We start from the raw sequence: 25,739 nt of genomic DNA on the forward strand, positions 1-25,739 counted from the left end.
AGAGTTTGAGACAAATTAATTGAAGCAGTGAAAAAGGAAGTTCAAAACAGATGTGAAATCAGCAACAACTCACAGTAATGACAGAATGACTGGAAGCACAGATGGATGACAAATACAAGAAAAGCATACAAGAGCAGTCACACCTTCCAGCAGTTGCCAGCTGTGCAAAAGCAGTCTGCCATAAGTGCAAATTAGTTGAAGTAACAAAACTGAAAAAAGAGAAAGAATCTGAGTGGTTCAGACATTTTCAGCACCACGGACAGCACCACAACCTCATTCTCAGAAGTTCAGACATAAAAATATAATGAAGTGTATTAAAGAAAAAAAAAAAATCTGACAGCAATAACTTCCACTCCTGAGACTTTTGCTTGTTTGTTTTTCCATCTGGCTGCAAGATTATACAAAAACTACTTCACAGAATTTCATTCAACTTAGCAAAATTGATGTATAAGCATTGAAACAACATATTCCATTTATATTCTTCCAAACTGTTTCTTCCAAAATGTAATTCCAGCTGCCAAAAATATTACAGGCAATTTTCTTACTATGCCCCTGTAGATTTTCCAAAGTACCTTTGTCGGTAAGTATAATCTCCTCACTCCTTTCATCCAAGAATGTATCTTTTTTAATGAAACAAACAACTTAGGTTTTAGGTTGAGGGCAAAAATGGAGGCTGGGAACTGCTTCTCTGTTAGATTTGTGATAACAATCCCATTTTAGTGCTCCGAGAAAGCCCCCTCAGCTCCATCATCCTGAAAGCAATGAACCAATTAAATTGGTTAGATAGGAGCCACAAGGGTGACAAAAGGTTTAATTCACTCTAATCTATTACGATCTACAAACTGACATCGCCTGGAAGCCCAGAGGAAAAAGAGACTCCAAGAAAAAGAGGTAGGGATGTGTAAACATTTAGACACAGAGAATTGCAGATGAGAGGACTATGTTTCTAAGATAGATAGATAGATAGATAGATAGATAGATAGATAGATAGATAAGTAGGAGTATTGAAAATTTACAAGAGAAGACCTTGCCCCCCAAAAATAGAAGAAATACCAAAGGTGCACGCGCACGACGGGAACGCGCCTCCACGTAAGTAAATTGTGTGCAGAACTAAGCAGATTTAGCTGTTTGGCGTCTCAAAATCAGTCATATCCATCTGCAAGGAATAAATGACTTCATAAGAACTAGATGTAGATATTATGACTCAGTGGGTGGGTTAGAGCTGTGGAAGCATTTCTGAGCTGCCACACTCCTGTAAAACTCGCTGCCTTTTCACGCAGCAGAGCGGAGAGTGGAACATCCACAGTCATGTCCATTACCTACACATATGTAAAACGGGATGTGGATCTGAGTGATGTGCGCATAAGCTGGGACCCCCTCCTCATGCCCCACACTCACACGCAGAGTTTTGAGACGATAAACACAAAGTAACGGGACGCGTGAACGACTCCAATGGAAAATTTCACTTATATTGTAAGAGAAAGACAGCTGCTTCATGACTTGGCAGTCAGGTTCAAATTATTTTTCTGTGCGCCCTCAAACACGACGTGAGGACACGAAATGATTCCAGCTCTTCTCACAACTGTCACCACGCACGCACTCACACGCACACATTTAAAAACTGAGTCATCATTGCAATAAGTACCAAGAAAACACAGAAAGGCTTTTCAAAAGGAGAAATACTCACAGTGCCACGAGAGTCGTGCGCGCACGTCAGTAGCCAAGAAACCTCACACCAGGGAGGCTTGCTGGATCTTTGGTCTCTTTCTTTCCTTTCTCCCCCTTTTCCTATTCTCCTACTCTCCTTTGCGTCTTTTTTTTTTTTTTTTTTTTTTTTTTTGTACCCTTAAGCCCCCCTGCCCATCCTGTAAATCCCTCTCCACTCCCTCTTTCACTCAGTCTGTCCCAGGCACTGCGGTGGATCGTTCACGGAGCTACTTTGGCTACAAAAAGAGAGATACAGCAGCGGGAGCAGGAGGGAGAAGTGTTGGAGAGGGAGAGAGAGAAAGCGCGCGTGTGCGTGAATGTGGGGTGGTCACGTCAAATGCATTTATCGTTTGTAAAGTAGTTTGTTTTCATTGTTAGTTTCACTGCGTTTGCGTCAAATAATGAGACTGTATGTGTTGTGTGATGTAAAAATACAGTTTCCTCATGGATTTTCATTTTCTTTTTATCGAGCTTTCCTCCTAACTTTTACATTTTTATTTCTTGGGTGACTTTGATCATTCTAATGACTAGTGTGTCGCCTGTAAAGCACAAGTTACATTAAAGATTTCTGACCTAAATTAAAGATAAAAGACTGAAAGTCTTGCGTACACTATTTGACAATATTGCAGCCTACCCTAGTAAAATAGCTTAATATATAACACTTATTTCACTTTAAACAATTCCTCAATGTATATATAATGTATATATAATGGTTTGCATCTGGAACCCATTAAACCATCTTGTCCCTTTTTAGAAGAGATTTTTAAACTTAACACAAAACGTCCTGGGGAGATTAAAGTAAAGGAAACTAAAACAATACTAACATACCGTATATGAACACAAATACACACTATTGCATGACAAATTAAGGCTGAAAAAGTCAAGAGAAATGGAAAAAAGATGAGTTTGATTTAAAGTGGAGACTAAGAAAACTGCAAACACATTTACAATCTAAAGAATGAGATCAAAACAGGAAAAAAAAATTGTGTTCAATGTTTATTCTTCTTAAATTGCATTAAGAAACAATTTCATTTGATCTCACATTGTGGATGCAGATGATCTTTTTGTACATGAAGTATCCTTCTCTCCTCCTGCTCCCTCCTTTTTTGTCTCCTGTGGTCTGTGTCCCTTTATGCTATTTTTAGCTGGCTGGTGGAGGATTCCTATATTTTTAGTAACGATATCAATAGTCTACAGCACACTCTGACCTCAGGGCACAAGCGAGAAAGAGAGAGTTTGAGAATTAGAGAAGGAACGAGGTGAGGATGAGAGATTGAGGAAAGCTTGAAACAGATGAGGATATAGCTGGAGAAAGCAGAGACAGCACTGAAGGAGAGGGATGATACAGTGTCACAGGGACAGGGAGTGATGGAGTGCATACACAACTCCAGGGGTTAGGTTTCACAAAGGCATTTTCAGCCAAGGTTAGAGAAACGGCTGAAAAATTGACATCAAACAGGTTTTTCTTTTCAGATTCCATTACAAGTTTTACTTCCTGTAGAACATGCGTCCATTTAACTCCTCCAAGAACGATAATACAGCTCTGCTCTCAGGACATGTAGTAAAGTCAGGGCAGGAATTCATGAAACACACACTCCCAAGAATTATCATGAAACTTACATAATTATACTAAACATTAAATTGCTACGACTGTAGAAAAATAGGCTTAGAAAGGATTATGTGCATTCATCTAGTACTCTCTTCTTGAACAGTGTTAGTCAAGAATAAAAACCACGAGTGTGAAACACACTCAAACTCATGTGAATGTGGGACATACAATATCAAGAGATGGCAGTGGGGGGTATCTCTAAAAAGACAGTTACAACAACAATAAAATCTGACAGCATGAGTAATAGAGCATGATATAAAACAATAGAGCAAAGCCTTATCAGCGCAGAACTGACAAACAATGAGCAGAGAAGAGACATGAATGGTGGATAGAGATGAAGAGAGGGAGGTGGAGAGGGAGATGGGAAGTTGATGAGATTTTAATGTGAAGGTCAACTTGTTATAACTCAGATCTCCACAGGGATATTAGTCCCATCTTGATGCTGGAGGGGGAGGAGAAGAACGTGCGAGGCTGCTTCAGAAGAGGAGAGAGGGGTGGGGTGGGGGGGGGTGCCTGAGAGATGGTTTTGCTGGTTCGACAACTACGGTCCCACAGCAAACAGAAGGGTCAGCATCTTCTCTGCGTGTGTCTGAGTGTGTGCACATGCTGGAGATTGCACTTTTTTTTATTTTAGTGTGAGTATGTGTGAAAGTGAGAGAGTGACAGGGAGGCGTGAGGAAGAAACACAAAGCAAGGGGTGGTACATGTTTGTTTCACAGCAACTTTCACAAAATATCACAGAATGAGACATCACTGTTCTTGTTTCATGAATTTTCTGTTTATTTTCAGTCCATTTTTCAGCACATAAAACAAACAAAAAGTTTGCTAAACTATGGGATACATAAATGATCTATTACCTATTGCTGATCATTATTTATTGTATCTACTGTACTGAAGGATTGAATTTTGTGACTTTTGACTCAAGCTGAGCATGAATAACCTTTTTAGGGCTGGCCATAAGGACAGAACATCTCCTCTTTATGCACAACGCTGCATCAACAGAAAGTCAACATCAATTCAAAGAAATTGCTTTGTCCATTAAATAAAAACACGGCATATTTCTGTGCATATGAGATTGCATCCACCTGCTCCATTCAGACAGGTTTAAACAACAGCACTGCCAGTGTTTTTTTTCCATGTATTGAACAGTCCCATTGAGCCTCACTAGTAATTACTCCCAATCAATGCTGTGACTACATAATGACACAGCAAAAGCATTTCTGGTATACACCACTAAATACACAAGTACATACCTGTACAAGCAAAGTAGCCTCTTGTTGGTAAAATAAATCATCATTTCAGTAAAAGGAGGCATTAAGTGTCAACCAGTGACAATGCAGTCAAACAGCATGAGGCTTCGCTGGAGCGTGAGTGTTGTCTAAACTCACTGTCATATTATGGCCACTGTATTAATGCATCTCAGTGGATCAGCTAAGGTCTCTATGTTGACATTAAACTGAGAGGTCAGGCAGGCCCGAGGGATCTAACTGCATTTTGACATGATGCCTATATCATTTCATAATAAGCAAATAAAACATGGTTATCTGCTCAGTTTGCTTCATAGTCAAAGTGTTATGTAGGCAGAGCTTGTAGACAGAATGTTATTGATGCTAAGTCTGGTAATGGCCATATTGTTTAAACTGTTTTAAAGAAACCTGATGACTGTGGCAAAATAACAAAAAATTAGTCTTATTTTCCAAACTATTTTATCTGTAGAGGAGTAAGAACCTGACAAGGAATATTTTCACTTGTAAATTGCAGCTTTGCACAACAGAGAATAACTTAGGTGATCTAACGCTATAAAATCTAGCTGCATGCAAAGAGATTCGTTTATCAGGTTGATACTACAATTTTCTCATCTTATTTTAAGAGACATATTAAAAAAAACTCTAAGGTGGCAATCCAGAATACTGGCTTTGTTTGCAGTGTCGATACACATGCTGTAACTAACACATATATACATCGAAGAGAGTTAATGAATATCAAGGTGTCTTGGTATTTCCATGTAAACGTCAGAATTTGGTTATTAGAGGTGTAATCTTTGCTGCTAGTTCTCATGCTCAAATTGTCTGCTATAAAACTACTATTTGAAAGGATTGTAGGGGACACTTGGAGGAGCAGGTTTTGGAGCCATTTTCAAACAGCAGTGAGAGGTGAGGGGGCAAAGTCTGGGTTGAGGAAGGTAAAGCCCTGGAAATCTTCCTGATTGATGGCTGCAAGCACATCGGGATCAGATGGAGTGAGCGCTGATGGAGCTGCTGTGAAGAACTTGTCAAAGTTCTCCCCTTTCCTTCCACCCTGAAGATTTAAAGGAACACAAATAAACTTATTATTTTCCTCCTGATTGAAGCAACCATCATGAGAAATGTAAAAACAGAGGGAAAAACAATGAACCTAAATATCTTTTCATCTTTTTACAGAGGCACTCTATTCTAGGAAAACTGGTCACATCTTCTTTTCAACATCCTTGACACCATATAACAGCTATTCTGCTGGATGGTATGAATTTCATGTGGATAATGGGGTTGGCCTTTAACCTCTGAGCATGATCAGCTCACTCTAGGCACACCTCATCATTGGCCAGCAGGTCAGCAAACATGCAAATGGAAGCCTAATGATGACATACATTTGCATATGGAGGAGAAGGAGACACCCCTGGGTCAGAGGGTCCTGGATATTATGTCTGAACTGTCTGTTGCTGAGGGCTCAGAGAACAGGAACAATGGGGATGAAAGACAGAAAACAGAGGTGATTAGAGGAGATGGGAAATAAAAAAGAGAGGAGGGAGCAGCCAATACAATGTCGATGACTGAGAGAGGAAATATGCTGATGACAAGAGACAACAGAAGAGTCAAAGAAAGAAAGAAAAACTGACAGTTCTGGGTTTGAAGGGTGGCTGGATCTCCAGTCTCTCCAGACGGTCCCAGTCAATCCAGCGGAAGAACGGATGCTCCCTGATCTCCCTCTCTGCATCCTCCCCTCCACCCAGACGCTTGGCTGGGTGCTTCGTCATGAGCTAATAACAACAAACTTGTTAAATTTCCATCATTTCTAATTATTCTTTTGTATTTATTTAAATGTAACGGTTAATGTTATTCACAACCAAGTGTTGCAAAGTTCTTTGGAAGATTCTATTAAGATTTTATTTATCTACTTTTATATAGTTTCAATTCACAACACATGTCAGAGTTGGGCCATTTTACATTTTATAATATATATATATATATATATGCATTTCATATATACTGATGAAGCTAACAGGTACGCTACACATGTTTTAATGGAAATCTTGAAACAATGGTGAATGGTGTGCTGGTATAATTTTGATTGTTAAGTCAACAAAACCATTCAGTTATTTATCAATAAAGATCAGGGAAACAGACTTACTCCCTTGCAGATAGCGACCGCCTCACGTGAGAGACATTTTGGGTAAGAGACGCTCTGCTCCATGATGGACTGAAACAGCTCCTCCTCATCAATACCATCAAACGGTGGCTTAAAGAAAACAAGTTTAAAAACCAGCGTAATGAAATCAAACATTTTCAATGCAATTCATACAGAAGTGAACACAGTATACAAGAGGCTTAGGCAACTATTGTTTTGTCAAGATTGAGTTGAGTGTTACCTGTCCTGCCAGCATTTCATACAGCAGGACTCCATAAGACCACCAGTCCACTGCTTTATTATATGGCTGATACGCCACAATCTAAAAAGATGGTGAAAAATAAAAGAAGATAAAGCAGAAAAAGAAGAGAGTAGAGATAAGGAAACAAAAAAGAACAAGGAAGGGAGAGTTGTAGCAGTCAGCTGCTTGGACAGCTATCAGCGACAGCAGAGTGGGAAAAGACAAAGCAAGTTATTAAGGAGAGCAAAAATGAGTTCGGAAATAAGCAACACATGACTGGCTTTGTGTATTTGTGTTTGGCAGCCTGTATGTTTGATTCCTGTGTGCATGCGTGTGTGTGTGTGTTTGTGCATGTGTGCAGGGACGACGGGCACGAGGGAATGACTCCCGGCCCCCCTGGGGAGATATATCGTACTGTATCTCTTCCAAAATGGCAGATGCAAAGGAATCAATGAGTGTTTACATAAGAGAGTCAATACCCAGGGGTTTCATAGTGAGGCTTACAATATCAAAGACGAGTGTAATAGTCACATCCTGCCTTCCTCTCTGTTCTTTCTCTTGCAGCTACAAGTCCGGCAATGAGACAAGCTCCATCACCATTTCTCTGCTTATTTACGCAGACATGCAGATATACATTCATCAAACATTTTGTACGATTAACATCATACAGACAGATAGATTTTGCATATCAAAAAGGAAAAAAGGACCAGAAAACTTAATTTTACCTTTTATATGGTTGATATTTGGATTATCATTGATGCTTTTAGTCTATTTAACTAGATTTCATTGGTTTGTCACACTCAGATTAATTAATTATTTTAAAGGATGTATTCAAACATTTTACCATATGGAGGTACAGGTGTCAACACAGAGGCTGGTTTTGTTTTGCAACAAAATTTCAAGATGCTTTCTTTATTTAAACAACAGTCAAAGAATGATTGTTTCAGACATTACCTAAGTATGTGGCATATTTTTACATAGCATCATGACAAAAGCAAAGCAAACCACTGGTTTCTTCTTGTCTCACTGTTCCCTGACCAAAGTTCTTTACAAAAATACATAGTAAACCTGTAACCAGTGTGAGCTGGTGGTAATACAAGCCCAAGAACCTTCACCTGAATTTAAGTCCTAAAATGAAAATATAATCTTTTTTACTTTTATTGTTGTTTGCTTGGGTTTAAAGCAACATAAGTTTGACTCTATTTGATGTTTACAATGACATTTATAATGCACATGCCTGGAGTTATTGTTACCCTGCAGCATCCTGGGGCTGACAAACCTCCTTTCATAACTTTGGGTTTCAGCTGTGACAGCTGTGTCCTGCTCTGGATCACCGTGTCACACACCAGCAACTGGACATAAACACCCTGATCAGTTTTAACCTGCACAATAGCTGAGATGGCATCGGAGAAACTCAAGAAGAGATTATAAACAATAAACAATAAATAAGATCAAAGTCAACGTTGGACTGACTTTTTTTCACTGGAGAGAGCTGAGAGAAGAGACATGATGCAAAATAAATGCCAAATTAGCCTTTGCCAGGGAGTTTCACAGAGCAAAAATCTGCCAAAGTTCAAGCTTTGGTATAGAAAAGGTTTGATATGCATGTCAATTAAGAAAAGTCAGTTATAATTTTCTAGCCAGCTTGTTCTTTAAAAATAAAAGTTTAATACTTTTTAGATTTGAACTTTAGATTGTGGAGGCCTATAATGTGTAAAAATTACATATCAGCAACCTGCATGAGGCTTGTCACAAAGACAAGAAAGAGAAACAGAGATAATGATACCAGTGCATCTGTGAAAAGGTCAGAGAATAACTATTTGGCAACATCAGTTGACCAAAACTATTTCTTTGTTGATGTGTTCACCATGACAAAACTTCTAAGAGACAATCTTCTGGAAAGGTTTTCAATAGTCCAAGTACATGATTTTAACATATTAACTGGAATTAGCAAATAACATGACATGATTTCTTTGAAATCAGACTGCTTTAGGCTGAGAAATGGCGAGATTAAATACATATGCAAATTTTCTTCAACAATTTTGTAAGACTGGCTTGAAATACAGGAAAGCAGAGATGTGATTAAATACTAAAATGGCAGTAACTGACACCAAATTCATTTCACAAACAACGCGCCCTCAGCCTTAAATTCATTATAAATCAAGTTGAACACTTTTCATACAGCAACCTTAAATGCAGATGGATGAATTGATTTTTTTTCACCGCGAGACTGCTGATTTGACCCTATATACCTATAATAAAAACAACATGTCAGGAATTGATCTTTTAAATGAAACTGTCTTCATCGTTTTTTGATAAAGACTTGAACGTTATCAGCTTCAGTAAGAGAGTAACAGAACTAGTATCACAAGGTCAGTGAAGGACAACAGGATTTCTATGCGACAATTGCACTGCACAGGCACACACTGCTCCTAATTGAATAATGTGAAGTTAATTATTCAAAAATGCTGACAAGGTCAGAGAGGACAGAGGAGACAAGAGGAGCTGCAGTGAAGCAGCTCGCAGTCTTGCAGCAAGGCAAAACAGGTCAAGCAGAAGGAGAAGGGGGAAATGAGACAAATCTAACAATCAAATGAGAGAAGTTTCACTAGAGACTGTGGACAATCGAATGAATGGAGGGGCCATCATACCTCAGGGGCAATATAGTCAGGAGTTCCGCAAAATGTGCGTGTTGTGTCGCCCTCGAACATGCCCTCCCTGCACATCCCGAAGTCGGCTATCTTTATGTGGCCCTCACTGTCAAGCAGCACATTGTCTAGCTTCAGGTCTCTGAGAAAGATGAAGATAAATAACACGGTATGAATCATTTTGTTAAATAAAATCTTTATAAGAGTCATCAGCCACAAAAGAAATGATAAATCAGTGTCATGTCCGTGTTTGGCAATGACAGTAACAAACACGCCATGGTGGATAAGCAGCCCACATTCCTACCTGTAGATGATCCCTTTGCTGTGAAGAAAGAAGAGGCCGACTGCTATCTCTGCTGCATAAAACCTGGAGGGAGTGAAGGGGAGGAGGAGGAGGAGGAGGAGGAGGGAAGCTCACTGCTGGTTGCTTTCTTTCAGAAAATTGGACAAGGTTTTCAGCTAATTCAAAAGATGATGATAAGAGGAGCAGGAGCTTGAGAGGGTGATGAAAGTGGAGAGTAACCAAACAGATGAAACAGCAGAAAATAAAGAAAGAGAAACAGAAATGTAGAACAGGATAAGAATTAGTTTTAGATGATTGATCAAAGATCATTGATTGGATGAACAGCCGCAGGAGGAGAAATTTGGTGGAAAGTAAGAGGACTGGTGCATGAACTGACGGGTTAGCAGGTGTAATGAACAAAGCAAAGACATGAATGTGCATGCAAAGCAATAGAGGATGAAAGACAGGCAGGAAATGAGACTTGTGTAGATGAGAGCAGTGAATAAAAGTAGAAATGATCTGACTACGTACGCTGCATGAGCCTCTTTGAACTTCCCAACTTGCTGAATGTGAAACATCAGGTCTCCTCCATTGACATATTCCATCACATAATACAAACGGTCCTGCAAAAAAACACATGCAAGCTCTGCACATTTGATCCCATCATGTTAACACCCAAAAAGCAATCTGCTAAGAATGTTTCTGTCAAGAACCCAAAAACATTCTGGTCATCATATTTATTAAACCATATTCAGTAGGGCTGTGACGATACAATTTTGTCCCGATTCGATTCGATTTGATTCCAATTTTTTGTCAATTCGATTTAAATTGTGATTCTCACAATTCTTTGATATTGCTGATTTTTGTAGATTAAAAACAAAATAAATGTATAAAACTAATTTTTTTGCTCGTAATATTTCTTGATTTCAATTAGGAAAAAAAAAAGACACAGTAGCCAGATTATCATTCTGCTGCTTTAATGACCCAGAAGACAAGTAAAAAGATCAATAAAAACGATAAAAATGACAAAATTTTTATACTGGATTATTTTTATTTGTTTAAAAAAAAAAAATCGATTTTTTTAAACAAAAAATCAATTTTAAAATTGTGAAGCAAAAAAATCCCGATTTTCGATTTTTCGATTCGATTTTCCCACCCCTAATATTCAGCCAGTCTGGACTGGAACAGCTCCGAGGAAGACTACGCAGCCAAAATACCAAGCCTGCTTTCCTTTGCTCAGTTTAATTAAAACAATGTGGTCAATATAGGACTTTTACCACACAGATGCACACACCTCAGTCTGGAAGGCGCAGTAGAGTGACGTGAGGAAGTGAGGGCGAGAGGGGAGCGCAAGTACCCTCCTCTCAACCAAAGCACTCTCTGTGTCCTCGTCCTGGAAGAGAACATCTTTCTTCAGAACTTTCACAGCAAACAGGCGCTCACTGCCTCGCTCCTCTGCCAACAGCACCTGAGCAGGAACAGAGGGAGAGAATGTTACTTGAATGACATGTCTCCCAAGACTGAACAAAGAGCTACTGTATGTCTTCAAACAGTAAGATATTTTTAGTTATAAACAATGCCTCACAGACTGCCTTCCATGGAGAAAAACAAGCAGAGAAAAGGTAAAACCAAAACAAAGCTAAACTAAAAAAAAAAATCTGTTTTCATTTCCAAATTCCCTGCAAATTTTCTCACACATTTAATGAAGCAGCACAGGGGTTTTTAGCTTTATGGGTTATATTGCTTTACAACATAATGAATTCAGACTTAACAGAGTTAAAATATTCTCAAGCGTACTTCTCACTCAAGTTTCATCCGTCAGCCCAGAAAGAACACTTGTACTGTACCGCAGTGCTGCCAGTTTTTTAGGTCACTGTGTGATGAGTGACAAGGTGCTCCAGTTGGGTGAAAACTAGTTTCACTGCTTTAGTAAACCTAGTAAACCTTTAGCTTTTGAGGCACACGTACAGCACGAGTTCATGCAAACACCTGGACGTAAGATTTTCTCCTCTGAACAGTGGAGATGAGCTCCAAAGGGAATCATGCTAAAGATGGAACGTTTTCTTTGATGTTTTTGCATTATTTTTATTTAGTAGTTCAGCACATAGATATAATGAAAATGGAAAGCAACAGTTTTGGCATCTCATCCACCAGGCTCCATGTTGCTAAGACTTCAGCTTGTTCACAGTCATCATGAGGAAAGAAAAGCCTGCATTTTTGAATTGCCATGGGCTCTTCTGACTTGTTCTCTTACACAGTGAAAATGAAAATAATTGATCCCCACAAAGCAGAAAAAGACTGTTAGACTATAGCGCAGTATTTTCACTGAGTTCTTTTCTTTATAAAAGTGATTAAAAATGGTGGTTAGCAGTAATTGTTGAGGTCAAACTGAGGTAAAAAAAAAATTTTTTTTCCAAGAGAACTGCTGGTAGGACTTCTCATTAAAAAAGCAAATTAAACCCTAATTTCAGATGTGAAGGCCTTGATGATGCCTCTAGAGTTGTGGTGCGCTATTCTTTTATGTATCAACATGAACATGGCTACAATCATGGCTGGGAAGTCATCAGAAGAAAGTCTTTCTTGATTCACCTTTTTAGAATTCAGTCAGAACATTGCAAATCAACTTGAAACCCAGTATGATTTGGAGACAAGTTGTGTGGAAAGTTGAAAATGCTGAGAAACCAGTAGTACAGGGATCATTTCCCTGGATACGTCCCAAACTTCATAAAAAAAAAAAAGGAATCCTTTAAAAATAAGACAGGAGGGGAATCCACTGGGTAGCTGGTTGTAAAAGTCAAGCAAAAGTCCTTTTTTGTGATACCATATAATCAGATCTCAGTAAAGGATTGTTCTGATGTCGATGGTCCTTTAAAAGCCTTTATTTGGTCCATTTTTAAGAACGCCCTTTTCATATATCATTAGATTTTTTAAACCACCCACAGTTCTTTTCACACAATAAAGATGGCTGAAATGGATCAACGTCAGCATCCATCTATCTATTTTCCCCTATTTGTCCAAAATCAGGTTGCAGGGTCACCAGCCTAACCAGGGAAGCCCTGACTTCCCTTTCCCCGGCCACATTTGCCAGCTCATTATGGGGGGATAAGCCATTTCCAGGCCAAATCTGTCCACCGACAGATTTGGTTGAAAAATGAGAAAGGTGTCTTTTTCCATGATGTAGAAAAGATTTTTTATAGTGTATAAAAAATAGTCCCTCAACTATCCATACCTGCATATGGTATTGTGCAATTTTACAAACCCCAATTAACAAGTAGAGAACTACCAGAGCATGTGGACACACACAACCAAGCCAAGGCTCAAACAAGTGACTCTCTAAGAAAACAGTGCTAGCTGCTACATCACCACGCAGCAGACCTAATTGTGGTGGGATGAGGAAATATTTTTCACAACGCATCTTTATAAATATATAGCTATAGAGACATAGAGTTATATAAGTATATAGACATAGATCATGTTTGTTTTCTGAATGTTTTTGGGAATAGAAAATGCTGTATCATATGCGCCAAATGTTCTCCTTTCAGATTATTCTACAAAGTTGCTGGACTGTGATCTGAAACAGAAAGTGAGTTTGTTTGATAGAGGATCCTCTAAAAATCCCTTTTGAACAAAATAAATAAATAAATTAAAACAGATTTGTAATGGGATTTCCCTAAAGTCTAAAACTGTTCTGTGTCAGATGCATAAACTTGTCCCAAACTTCAACATCTTTTGTTTATTTTTATTTTTTACTAAACATAACTTTAATGGACTGCCTTAATGTATACATAAAAGCAACATCCATGGATGCCTCGTGTTTAGTGTGTAGCAAGAATGAGAAGGGCCTCCACAGGTTTTAATGAATGTTAAAGGTGATGCAACTCATTTCTGAGCATCCCCAGAATGCCTTGCTCCTCTTCCTGTGTAAAAGATGTTATGTTGCAAAAAGTTTTTTTGTTTTTTTTTTTTTTTTAAATGGTGAAAGAATTTTTTTGTAGTACTGTAAATATTTTAATGAATTATTGAATGAATTTTTGGACTATCAGGTTATATTTTACTTATTTAGCAATTTCCAACAAGTGACATTTTGACTGGGAAATATTAAATCAGCTCTTTTCTTAAACACAACTTGTATTAAAAATGAGAAAATGTGCAAGTGAAAAAATATGTTCAATCCATTATTCTGATAGGAGGAAATAACTGGGATAAGGTAATGTTTATTCAAAGTTGATTCATGCCTGAAGATTTCCAGAAACATTTATGTCATAAATGAAAAAATGCAAAGTGGTTCCAGTGTTATTATCAGACATTAAAAATACATTCTAAGGACAGTTCCACACTCTTATGAAAATGGCCGCAAGTGGGTCATTCTGACTGTTAATGGCACTTTAACTTTCCACAATGAGAGCCACATGTTGCAGATTTCAGTGTGAAGGAAATGGTCAAGAGTGCTATGAAATCCTGACAGCAACATTGTTCTCTATCAGCTTGTCCCTCTGAAGGGGAGATACAGCAAATCATCACATCATCACACCTTCCTGAAGCAACCCACTGCATTTATGATTAGGACCAGCCCTCAGAGAACAGTCGTGCACCTTTTCGAGGCTGCAGCAGCACAGGGGAGCAGGACTGAAACTGCAGCTCCACCACCCCAAAGTCCTGACAACACAGTTTAAAATGGTCCTGTCAGATTATGCCGATTGGCTGTTGAAGATAAAGGATCTTATTTTACTTTCAAATAATGGTGAATAGTAGAGAAAATTACCCATTCTATATTTCATAAATCAATGCATCTGGATTATTGAAGAAAATTGTGAGAGTGAATTTACAGTTCTGATGAAGCGTTACTCCCTGTGAAAAATCCTGCCGTCTTCTGTGATTGTATCTCCTGCTCTGCTTCGTGATTTCAAACTAACTCAAAAAAAAACTGGACTCATCAACCATCACAGTATCACAACTCACAGCAATATGTACTTCCTCTCATTTCAAGGGCTGCAATCCCATTTTCCTTTGGTCATTTTGTTGCTTTCTGCAGTTCAGTAATCCTCCTCTGTTTCTCCGTCAGTCTCTTTCTCACTTCCCTCACTCAGCAGCCCCAGGGTCTGTCATTCCTTTCTTAGGTCACTCTTTTTTTTCATGTCTTACATAATTTGAGTCTATTTCTCCTGTCCTCTGTAGACTCTCCTCTGACAGTTATGAAACAACACAGGGGGATTTCAGAGGAGAAAGGACTTAAAACTACGCTTCATTATTTTTCATCTTCCTGGGAATTAAAGAGAAAATAAAGAGCAAAGGCTCCCTTGAAATGAGCAGTTCCGGGAGCGCTGCATGTGTGGCATGTGGGAGGCCAGCCTGACTGCTGACAACTTAAAAAGAAACTAAGGGTTAAGTGAATCATTTGGCAGTGAAAAGAGAGACAATGAGCATGCTACTAAGGATGTAGAATTATTTTTTTCAAAGAAATTCATCTTTGCTATTCCCAGGAGCGGCGGGATAAAATGCCACTTGAAGGTCAAGAGCAAAGAGGAGATTCTTTAAAGCCAGGAAGAAATCTGTTGTTTTCAGCATGAGTAACCTTTTTGATTTCGCCCACAATTGTTGGATCAGCGGCGTTTGATTGTGTGTAAAGAGGGTGGCATTTCATCTGAGGCTGCTATGGTTACCTTGCCAAAGCTGCCTTTGCCAAGCACCATGAGGAAGTTGAAGTCATGGATGGCCACTCTGACTTTGCTGGGACCTGGTGTGTGGACAGGCGGGCAGGGTGGGACAGGAGTCGGGGACAGGACCACAGGGAAGGGTTCAGGTACTAGGGCAGGTACCAGCTGAGGCAGAGTGGGTGTCGTAACATCTGGCTGAGGTTCCTGGTGAAACATAATGGAACAGTTTTGAGACAAATGGTTGAATGAAGTCCAAGATTCACACGAAACAAAAAACAATAAACAGCAGCAGAAAAACTGACATTGTACCCTCTGTTTTGGAAGACAGTCAGGCAGAATAATTCTGCACCCTGCTGGAAGCTGAGCATACCAGAAGAATAAAGAGTGTGAGGGGGTCTCTTCTATAATTTATTATCCACTTATTTAGCCACAACACCAATATAAGTCTTCCAAGCTTACGCACACAAATAGAATTGCGGACATCAGGACAGTTCAAGACCTTGACCTAGTGTTAGCATTAGCAACCGTCATGTTTTAGATCTAGACAATCATAAGCTGATAAAGTCTATGCCAAGCACTAAGGATAAATGGCCATTAGGCATGCTGAGAAATACAATGTTGCTTCACTCTCTGCTGAATAAATATTCCCTGAACAGTTTTTTATTCGTCATTTACAGCGGCCAGTGGTTTTATGTGCAGAGTACAGCTGAATATCTCTTACCTGCAGGTCTGGATCTGGCACAGGGATGTTGTAGTACTCCCCCTCATCTTGAGCCAGCAGCTTGAACCAACCACATATGGGGCGCCTGAAGATCTCACTGACTCCAAATGACAGCGCTCCCATGAAGTCATTCCTGGACGTGCGGTCCCAGTCCCACACCTCCACAGACAGACGTCTGTCCCACTGGTGGCCACGCACTGAGCTGAAAGTATAAACACAAACAGTTCAACAACAATGCACACTGAACATGATTTTCTTTTTAAAGGTGCTTGGCTGAGTAATTATCTGTGTCATTTTTATTTAACTCCTTTTAAAGGAGAGATCTGTTGATTTTCCATCTTGGATTAAATTTCACAATGACTCACAAGGTGAAGCTCTCATTCCAGACAGGATTGAGTGTTGAACGGATGGTCTTAGTTTTCTGTTTGCTGTGGCTCTTTGGGTCTGGAATCAATTTAAGTTTAACATATGGGTCTGACAAACCATTTGGATCCATGGGCATCAGGTTCCGAGCCTCCCGCACTTAGACATTAGGCAGAATGAAAAAAGAAATTAAATTAGAAAAAAATATATTGAGAAATCTTTTATCTGTTTTTGTTTTTTTTCTTTATGAACACCTCCTCTCATAACCAAGCAAGTCCTCTCACCTGTGACATAGACATCCTCCTTGTCTCCTCTGATGGTCAGGTGGATTCTTCCTCTCTTTTCTGTGTGATCCTGACCACAGAGACTGGGGACGCTGGTCTCACACCGCCGATGCACGTTCATGTCACAACCTCATCAAACAAAGAAAAGCAAAATGCAAAGTATTAACACTTGCAAACATGCATGTTGGGAAGGAAACCACTACTAATACATTTTGCATGAGAATGACAGAATATCAAATCTGGAGGTATTTGTTACAAAAACACAACCAGCATCCAGGAGTTTTTCTAAACACACTCTGCTCTGGTGTGAAGGATAAGGAGGCTCGCTGTATTTCCTCGTTTTCCCAGATGTCTCTTATCCATACAGCCCAAGGTTCCTCATTTTAGGCTCACAATTGTGGATCTGTTATTGACTGAAGTTGAGGATGTTTTTCAGGTGAAAGTTTCAAAGTAGAGCCTGGTGCTTCAGGGGTCAAAGAAGCTGAAAACTTTTGGAAAACACCAGAAAAATCCACTCATATTCTTTTTTTTTTTTTTTTAACAGTTTAATCTTGAATTAAAACAAAATGCTCGGGACCAAAAGGTTGCCAGTTTGGTTACTAGACTAATAATAAAAACATGAGCAGGTGCAGTGAATAATCAGAGTGGTCATCTTCTTGTATGCACATCGATGTGTTTGAGCAAAGCACCCGTCACTGCCAAACACGCTTTCTGAGTGCTGCACCTGTGGCTGCCTACGTGCTTGGGAAATACAAGATTCTTTTATGTGAACAGCTTTTTACCCTTGCAGTAGAGTTAATGCTGCACATTAGAACTGTGGGAGTTGAAACTCACTGGTACATTTCATGCCCTGATGGATGAGGCCATACAGCAGTGAACCACAGTGGTCGCAGAATGTGGGACTGGAGTATGTGTGGACTTTAAATGTGTGTCGGCTCTTCAGGTCCTGCAAAGAAGCAGAAAACAGTCTGCACCGAATATTCACATTCACATACACACAGCAGGGTAGAGACGGAGAGCACATATTTCCACACAAATGCGAATGATAAGAGAAGAAATGGTGCATCTGCGGACAACCTAATTAGATTTTTTTTTTTCACCTGAAGAGGACAAACATCTAGCTTCTAGGCAAGGCTGCATGTGTGTAAGTGTATATATACAGCACAGCCAAGGATTAATCATTTTTATCTCTCTGCAGCTCACCTGACCACCCTGCCTTCACGCTTCGTAAACCACCCTCTACACACCACCCGCTGTACCCGAAACTGTATTTCCTCCCTTGTTGCTCTGAGTCGCTGTTCAAAAACACTGTCACCCTGTGTCTTCTTTTCCCTCTGTGTGTTCCTTTCACTATATCCTTTACTCACTCAATACACACATCTATGACCATACATACATTTTTCTTTATCTAATTTTGAAGGCTTTTTTATTGCTAGTGGGGAAAAAGAAAGAAAAAAATAGAACAGAAAGAATAGACAAATCTCCCTTAAATCCATAAGATAACACACAGAGGAGGACTGAGCGATTTCTCTCTCTCTCTCTCTCTCTCTCTCTCTCTTATCAGTTCCTCCCACCCTCAACATGCATCTCCTTACAATCTCAATCTCCAGCTCCCTGCATCTTCCGGGCTTCGTAGGGTGACACAACATGAGTGTAGACGTCACAGATGAGACAAGGCTGAGCGATGCAAAGGATGCATGGATTGACGGATGAGTCATGCATGCATGTCACTGGCAGTAAGCAAAGGACTTAATATGCTGATAACGGATACAATTTTAAAAAAGAAGGAAAAGAAGAGTGTAAAGGGGTAAATGATATTATGGATACACTGACACATGTACTCACATCTGGTCTGGGGGCAGCCACAGAGCCAGGACAAGTGAAGGTCACAAACTCGTGACATCTTTTGTGGACCACAAAGCTGCAAACTAGAAAGAACAGAGAAAGAAGAAAATCCCCAGATTTTTCCAGAGAATATATCCAAGAAGATTAAATACTGCAGAAAAACACAATAACACAAGGTTTTATCTGTACCTTGACACTGGAATCCTTGCTTGCCGATTCCCCTGAATGAGAAAGGCACAAGGATTAAGGTACAAAAACAATCCTCTTTATTTCTGTTGGAGGTGAAATATTTTGCTTTGGAGACAGAGATAGAGCTGTTGCGTTATTCTGCCTTGTATTTGAACCAAAGGATATGCAGGCACAAGATCTTTCATATAAAAATGAGACTAGCTGTTTTTGAAACTGCCAGCCTAATAAACAAAGTCCTTATGTGTTAAGTTTAAATGCCAAATTTCTTTAAACAACACTACTGACCAATTACTGTATATGCAAACACACAAGCAACTGCACACAACTGCCTTTCTCTTTTTAAAGCTGCAATGTTAGCTAGTTTAGTGTCTTCTTAGAGCTTTAAGTGAATAATTAAAGCCATTGATTGACTAAAGTGTCCATTCAGCAGCTTGTCTGTTGTGAACCAAGTTTGATCAGGAGGTTTAGAAAGTCAGACAACAGAAGTGCCTCTGAGAGCTCCTTTACAATCATACTGGAGGGGCCCTGAGGTTCATAGGAATCTGACCATAATCACTGATCTACAATCAGTTCACCATCTGACTAAATGGTAATTAAAGATGGGGTTGCAGGGGGCAATCTGATCCTTGATCAGCATTCAAAAGAAGTCTATCTGCAGCCCTGAGTGTATAAACCAGTTCTGCTTTTTGACCAGCAGAGAGCATTACATCACCAGATATGGTTTTATAAAGAGAGCTCACCGTGTTGCGTGCTGGTCTGACAGATACAGATTTAGTGTTCTGCACTGTGATTTTGATAAAGGTTTAAAAAAAAAAAAAAGCAATTATAAAAAAAAAAAAGATAGAAAAAAATACCAGTCTTTCTTATGTGTGAAAGTCTTGTTCATACAGAAAAACTTTAATATGTCATGACAGACCAACAAAGATAGTGTTGACATGCTTTCTGCGTGGAAATACAAATATTAAATTGTAAAAACAGCTGCACGGTGGCGCAGTGGTTAGCACTGTGGCCTCACAGCAAGAAGGTTGCTGGTTCGATCCTTAGCTGGTTTGGTCAGTGGCCTTTCTGTGTGGAGTTTGCATGTTCTCCCTGTGTATGCATGGGTTCTCTCCAGGTACTCTGGCTTCCTCCCACCATCCAAAGACATGCATGATAGGTTAATTGGTCACTCTAAATTGCCCCTAGGAGTGAGTGTGAGCATGAGTGTGGTTGTTCGTCTCTCTGTGTGTGGCCCTGCGATGGACTGGCGAGCTGTCCAGGGTGTACCCTGCCTGTCGCCCAAAGCCAGCTGGGATAGGCTCCAGCTTCCCTGCGACCCTGAATTGGAAAAAGCGGTTCGGAAAATGAATGAATGAATGAAATTGTAAAAACACATAGTGAATATATAAATATCCAGCTCGGAAAGTGTTGACTAGGTTAAATTATTATCCAATAAATTATATGTTTTATATAAGTGATAGCACGCAAAGCTGGAACATTAGACTGTAAAATATTGACACGTCTGAGAATGCAATTATCAGAGCTGTTTAATGATGGTTGAAGCACTCTTTGAACTCTTGCCAATAGTTTTAAATATTTTAATTATAGATTAGTCTTGGCGATTTATTAATTGGAAGATTCTGGAATTGGAATTTTAAAGAATAAATAAGAAAGTGATGTCGTAACAAGTGACTGGAACTTTAATTGCAGATGTCAATTCTTTGTCAATTGAATTATTGATCTGTCTTCAACCCATTTAAGATCATGCTGAATTTTTATTTACAGCTGCGGGTGATATTTTATTACTCAAGTCAATGTCAAGTAAATTAGATTTTTTTAAAAATACATTATGTCTACGAAGATAAGAGTTGAAGACATGCAGTTTGATGTTGTTCTGAGCTGTGAAGCAATGCTGAAAAATAATTTATTGCTCTATTTTTGTCCTTGAGCAGATTTTAATGCACATATTGCAAAACCAGCCCATAAAAATCACATATCAGTCCACTTCTTATACGATATAACAAAATGATACACATCTCTGCACCCCAAGTTTTAAAAAGCACAACAAATTCCAAGTTAACATTACATTTTTTTTGAGCAATTTACATGCATATCTCCTGCTGCCCATGACTTCATGAACACTGAGCTGAATGTATTTGAGCGTGCCTTTATTGGCAAATATTCAATTTGGTTTAAACAAAGTTAGTCTTGTCTGGCTTATCAGTGGTACATTGCATGCATGTTAGCATGTTAGAGAACAGCATGTTGTCCAATATATACTTAAATACTGAAAAATTGTGCATGTGCATTAAAAGGTTTAGAGAAAGCCAAGTCAGGTGAACCTTTAATGCATTTTAGGTACATTCTCTAATCACACAAAAAGCTGAAGATCCCCAACTTATTGTAAGCAGCTAGTTTTAGTAAATCAATGGCTGGACAGGCAATCACACATTTTTCTGTGGTGTATATAAAAAACGTATAACACAATATAATTACTGCTATTAAAAGTCTCCAAGTTCTTTACATATTTTGTATATCAAGAAAACTCTTTCTGAAAAACCTGCAAATATAATTGTCAGATGAACCTATATTATCCAAGTGTAATGAAGTGAAAGGTGTAAGCAGCAGAAAAAAACTGAAAATAATACTGGTAGCTCCATTAAGCACCAATTCAGTTTTGGGAGTAACTAATGCAAAGAATTGACAACTGTAATGATTTATTTAGTTGGTTTATTCAGCTTTACCAAATCAGTACATGATAATTGTTGCCACTGTACCTGAGATTTTTATCTTTCTATGATTTTTTTTATCTTTTTATCTTTCTAGTTTAGTTATTTTAAAGAATTAAAACATGTGTTTTTTCCTTACAGTAAAACTGATAAAGATATAACTGAGCTGCCAAACAGAATAATACTGCTGGAACCTAATAAGGTGCAAGCCCTACCCTCTTAGACCTTGAATTAATAAACAACAAATTTACATTTATAAATTAGAACAATTTTGTCTTAATCTTTAATTATTCTGACACTTCATCTCCCAGGGGCCTTGAACACCCAGGTGAGAGCTGCTGCTTTGACATCTTGTGTAAAGGAAAAGAGATTTCACCCTGAATTAAGTGTCACCATGGCCGCCAAGTCAGCAGCTAGTTGGAGAAATTTCCTGAGAGATACCCAGAGGCTGCTGGCACACACAGCGCCCTGCACCCAGCATATGGTACATCCCCACCATATGTCCAAACACACGACCACTTCCACACACAATGACACACAAATGCTGCCATGAAGTCTTCTCTGGATTGAACAGGCACACAGCATGTTATTTGTTCAATACATCTTTTTTCTTGACAAGTACCAATAAGTCTGCTTGTCAAAGCTCAGATGTGAATGTTTAGGCATTGGTTACTTACTTGCAACATTGCTCTTTACAAACCACCCAATTTAAGTAGTTTATCAAATAGAACCCACCGTTGATCTAAAGAAAAATTATTAACCCCAAATATGGAGGCAGGTGAAAAAAAAATCAAAATCAGACATGCAGGAGGCCTTATTGTAGATCTAGATTAGTTTTAGGACTGAAATATTTTGAAACTTGCATTGAAATGGTTTTTAATAATGATAGACACTGACAATTAGGCTATTTTTGGCTTTTTTTTTTTTTTTTTTTTACATTGCATGGTTTTATGGTTACATTACATTGTATGGTACAGCTTCTGTTTTGGTTTGGCTTGGTTTTCATTGTATGCTGTACCAAATAACTGAAACCATCTGATACTTTTACGCTTGGAAACACAAAGATGTAACAGACCACCAAGTAGATCGAGATTGGTCACAGGATATGAAATCAAAAGAAAAAAAGTTTATAAAAAGAAAAGCAAATCTCCCGGAAAAGCCTTTTTTTTAATTTTGTTTTACAGACTGGTCTTCAAACAACAATGGAAGTCAATAAACAAATATCTTTCTCAAGTTGAGGTTATATTACCTGTTGTGGAAAACAACATTTTTGCAGCTCGTACCAAATAGTTTGATCAAATCTTTCTAGTTGTGCTTCAAATTTCCAAAATTGACATTTACAGAAGTGACTAACAGATCTGTTTAAGAACTCCATGATAACTGTCAATGTATTTTTGTACAGTCACGTGTGCCAGCATTCAGTAATGAAGTTCCTGTTTCTCTCTATGTGTGTCTCCATGTTTGAGATATCACATTAATTTTCAAAAGAAATTTCTGTGGCGTAGGCAGCTATGTGGAGGTGAGGTTATATGATCACATCAGGTCAGTGTGGGAAGAATCTCCAGCAGGCAGCTAAAACTGGTGAAAGAGAGAAAAACGTAGAGGGAAAGTCAGCACTGGATGGAGTGGTGGGATGCCTGAGGAGGCGGCATGTGAGCTGTCAGGGTGGTTTCTCTGTAGAGGTGCAGCACTGTGTGAATTTGTGTGCATTACCATATGAAGTCGGTGCAGTGGCTGCAGAAGGTGGGCTGTTTGAAGAAGCGTGCTGTGAACTGATGGTCTTTCACCTCGACAATTCTCTTGTGTTTGAGCGCTCCCTTCCTCTGAAACACGGGCACCCTAGGTGGAGGGGAGAGTGGCGAAGGCAGAGGGGACGCACCGGGAGATATTGCAGATGTAGGGGAGGCCAGGGTCAGTGGGGAGAGGGAAGGGGGAGGGGAAACCGGAGTGGACATGCCTAAAAGATGCAGATGAAGGGCTAGAGGAGGGACAGGAGGAGTCAACGACAGTCAAAGCAAGTCTCACAGGCAAAACATGGGAGAGAGTAGAGAGGAGGAAGCAAGGACAAGGAGGAGGAGCAGAGATAGGAATGATGAAAAATGTAATGGGTCATGGTGGAGACAGGAGTTGTATTAATGGCGCATAACATGTAGGGTAGAATGCAGGGAAGGAATGATGTGATGAAGAGAAAGATCAAGAATGGATGAGTAGATTGGAGGTGCAGGAGAAGAGCAGATAAAATGACAGGTAGATAGAGAAAGAGAAAAGAGAGGTATAATGAAGGAGACAGGAAGGTTAATTTACATACAGAGACAGAAGTCTCCTAAGAGACTCTGGGACGCTGAACGATTACTGCAACTCAACGAGTGTCCCACATACTGCCTGCCTATCTTGCCCACATCTCCCTCTATCTGCACCCCATATATCTCCATTTCCCTGCCAGCTATGAAAAGCCCCCACCACACCCACCCCCTAGTTGTTATGTCAACTACCTCCTGTTGCCATGTCAACAACACCCCCACCAGCTGCTCCAGTAATAGAGCCTGCATCCTCTCTCATCCTCCTCCCTGCCCTTATTAGCAATTAGTCCCATTTCTGCAGAAAAGTTTGGACCAGAATAACATGTACATGTCTGTGGGGACGGTGGTGTGTAAGGAAAAGTGCAAAATGGCAAATATTAGCTGGAGAGATTGTGTTCAGGAGTTGCACACCACTAAAAGATAAATGAAATACAGAGTTTTGATGAATAAATAAAAAAGCCCATAGCAAAAACCAATGCCAGAAAAATAAAGTAGTGAGATGATGGTGTCTCAGCAGACATGCTGGAGCAAATCAATCAGAGGTGAAAACCAAAAATGAAAGGAAAAAATGGCACTGTGCTGAAAATGAGGAAAATAATAACGAGAACTGAAATGCAAAAAAAAAAAAAAAAAGTTCCATGTCCTATCCAGAAATGATGAAGAAAAGACAAAATACCTGAACTTGTAAATTTGGAGTCTCGACCAAAAGACAGCTTTTCCCAGTTCCTCTCCTCTCTTCGTCTGACTTAGCTCAAATAAAAAAACTAATGTGTCGCACCTGTTGCTGGTCACCTCAAACAGAGAGCAAGAAGACAAAAACAGAAACCAAAAGGAGCAGTGGCCAGTAGAAAAGAATAAGACCAAAAAAATTACAAAAAAAAGAAAAAAAATATACTCAAACTTAAAACTTCAAACTCATGCAACATGACATTTGAGATATTCAGGCTGTTTAAGAACCAAAGAAAGACGAGTGAAGTGGTATATATCCGTTAACCCAAAGGCAGGGTGAGGAGGAGGATGAGGAGCGGTAGTATTCTCTTTCCAAGATTGATTCAGTTTTACGAGGAAGAGGATGGGAGATGCAGAGAGTAAGAGAGAGAGGGAAGAAAAATAAAGGAAGGAAAGAGAGAGAGTGAGAGAGAGGAGGAAGATTGAGGGGAATAGGCGGCGATTCATTTGAAATCTGGGTTACTTCTCTCAGGAGAGGGTGAGGGAGGTAGAGGAAGGAGGACGGATGAAATAGAAGCTGCCATTTTGCCACAATCAGTACAGTATGGATATGCAAGTGCCAAATGTCCCCAACTACTTCATGTGACAAAGGGAAGACAGAGAGAGGAGTAAAACAAAAGAAAAGAGAACTTCAGAGGTGGAGAGTCCAAGAAATGCCAAGTTAAGCAGAGCTAAGCCTGGAAATAAACAGAAGTTTCCAATAGAGGATCAACAGGCCTGTAAAATAAATAGCAGTGCTGATCTGTTCTGCAACAGTGCAGTTCTGGATGTTTACAGCATTTCAATGATCTGGGATCAGAACAAGTGGTGACATGATATCACTGCTCCACTCTGCACTGAAACCAGGTCAGCTAAGCCTGATGGGAGGGATGTCTCCCTTATTTTGAGGGTGGTAGTCCATTGATTGCCCACACATGCACACACACTGATCTATCATATAGGAGAACATTGCATCAGCTTCTTACCCCTTCACAAGCCCAAATACGATCAGTGAAAAATCTGACCCCATATTTCAAACATATCAAAGCAGGAAAAACAAACCCTCACAGCTTTGAAAGTAGCACACATTTTAAG

At 39.4% G+C, this 25,739-nt stretch overlaps 1 protein-coding gene across 1 annotated transcript; it reads right to left on the minus strand.

Moving 5' to 3' along the window:
• Positions 1 to 5,452: 5,452 nt before the first annotated feature.
• prkcg (protein kinase C, gamma) lies at positions 5,453 to 23,591 on the minus strand (the record flags this gene model as incomplete). The annotated part of the gene is made up of 16 exons (XM_079240091.1): positions 5,453 to 5,614; positions 6,192 to 6,332; positions 6,704 to 6,811; positions 6,942 to 7,022; positions 9,593 to 9,731; positions 9,894 to 9,956; positions 10,404 to 10,495; positions 11,167 to 11,340; positions 15,533 to 15,730; positions 16,248 to 16,449; positions 16,613 to 16,769; positions 16,895 to 17,023; positions 17,729 to 17,840; positions 18,740 to 18,822; positions 18,929 to 18,960; positions 23,350 to 23,591. 16 exons carry the CDS (start codon positions 23,589 to 23,591, stop codon positions 5,453 to 5,455), a joined length of 2,115 nt encoding a protein of 704 aa, XP_079096217.1.
• Between the last annotated feature and the right edge of the window lie 2,148 nt (positions 23,592 to 25,739).

The sequence above is a fragment of the Telmatherina bonti genome (genome assembly GCF_933228915.1).
Source record: "Telmatherina bonti genome assembly, chromosome: 5".
In the NCBI taxonomy this organism is placed as follows: domain Eukaryota; kingdom Metazoa; phylum Chordata; class Actinopteri; order Atheriniformes; family Telmatherinidae; genus Telmatherina; species Telmatherina bonti.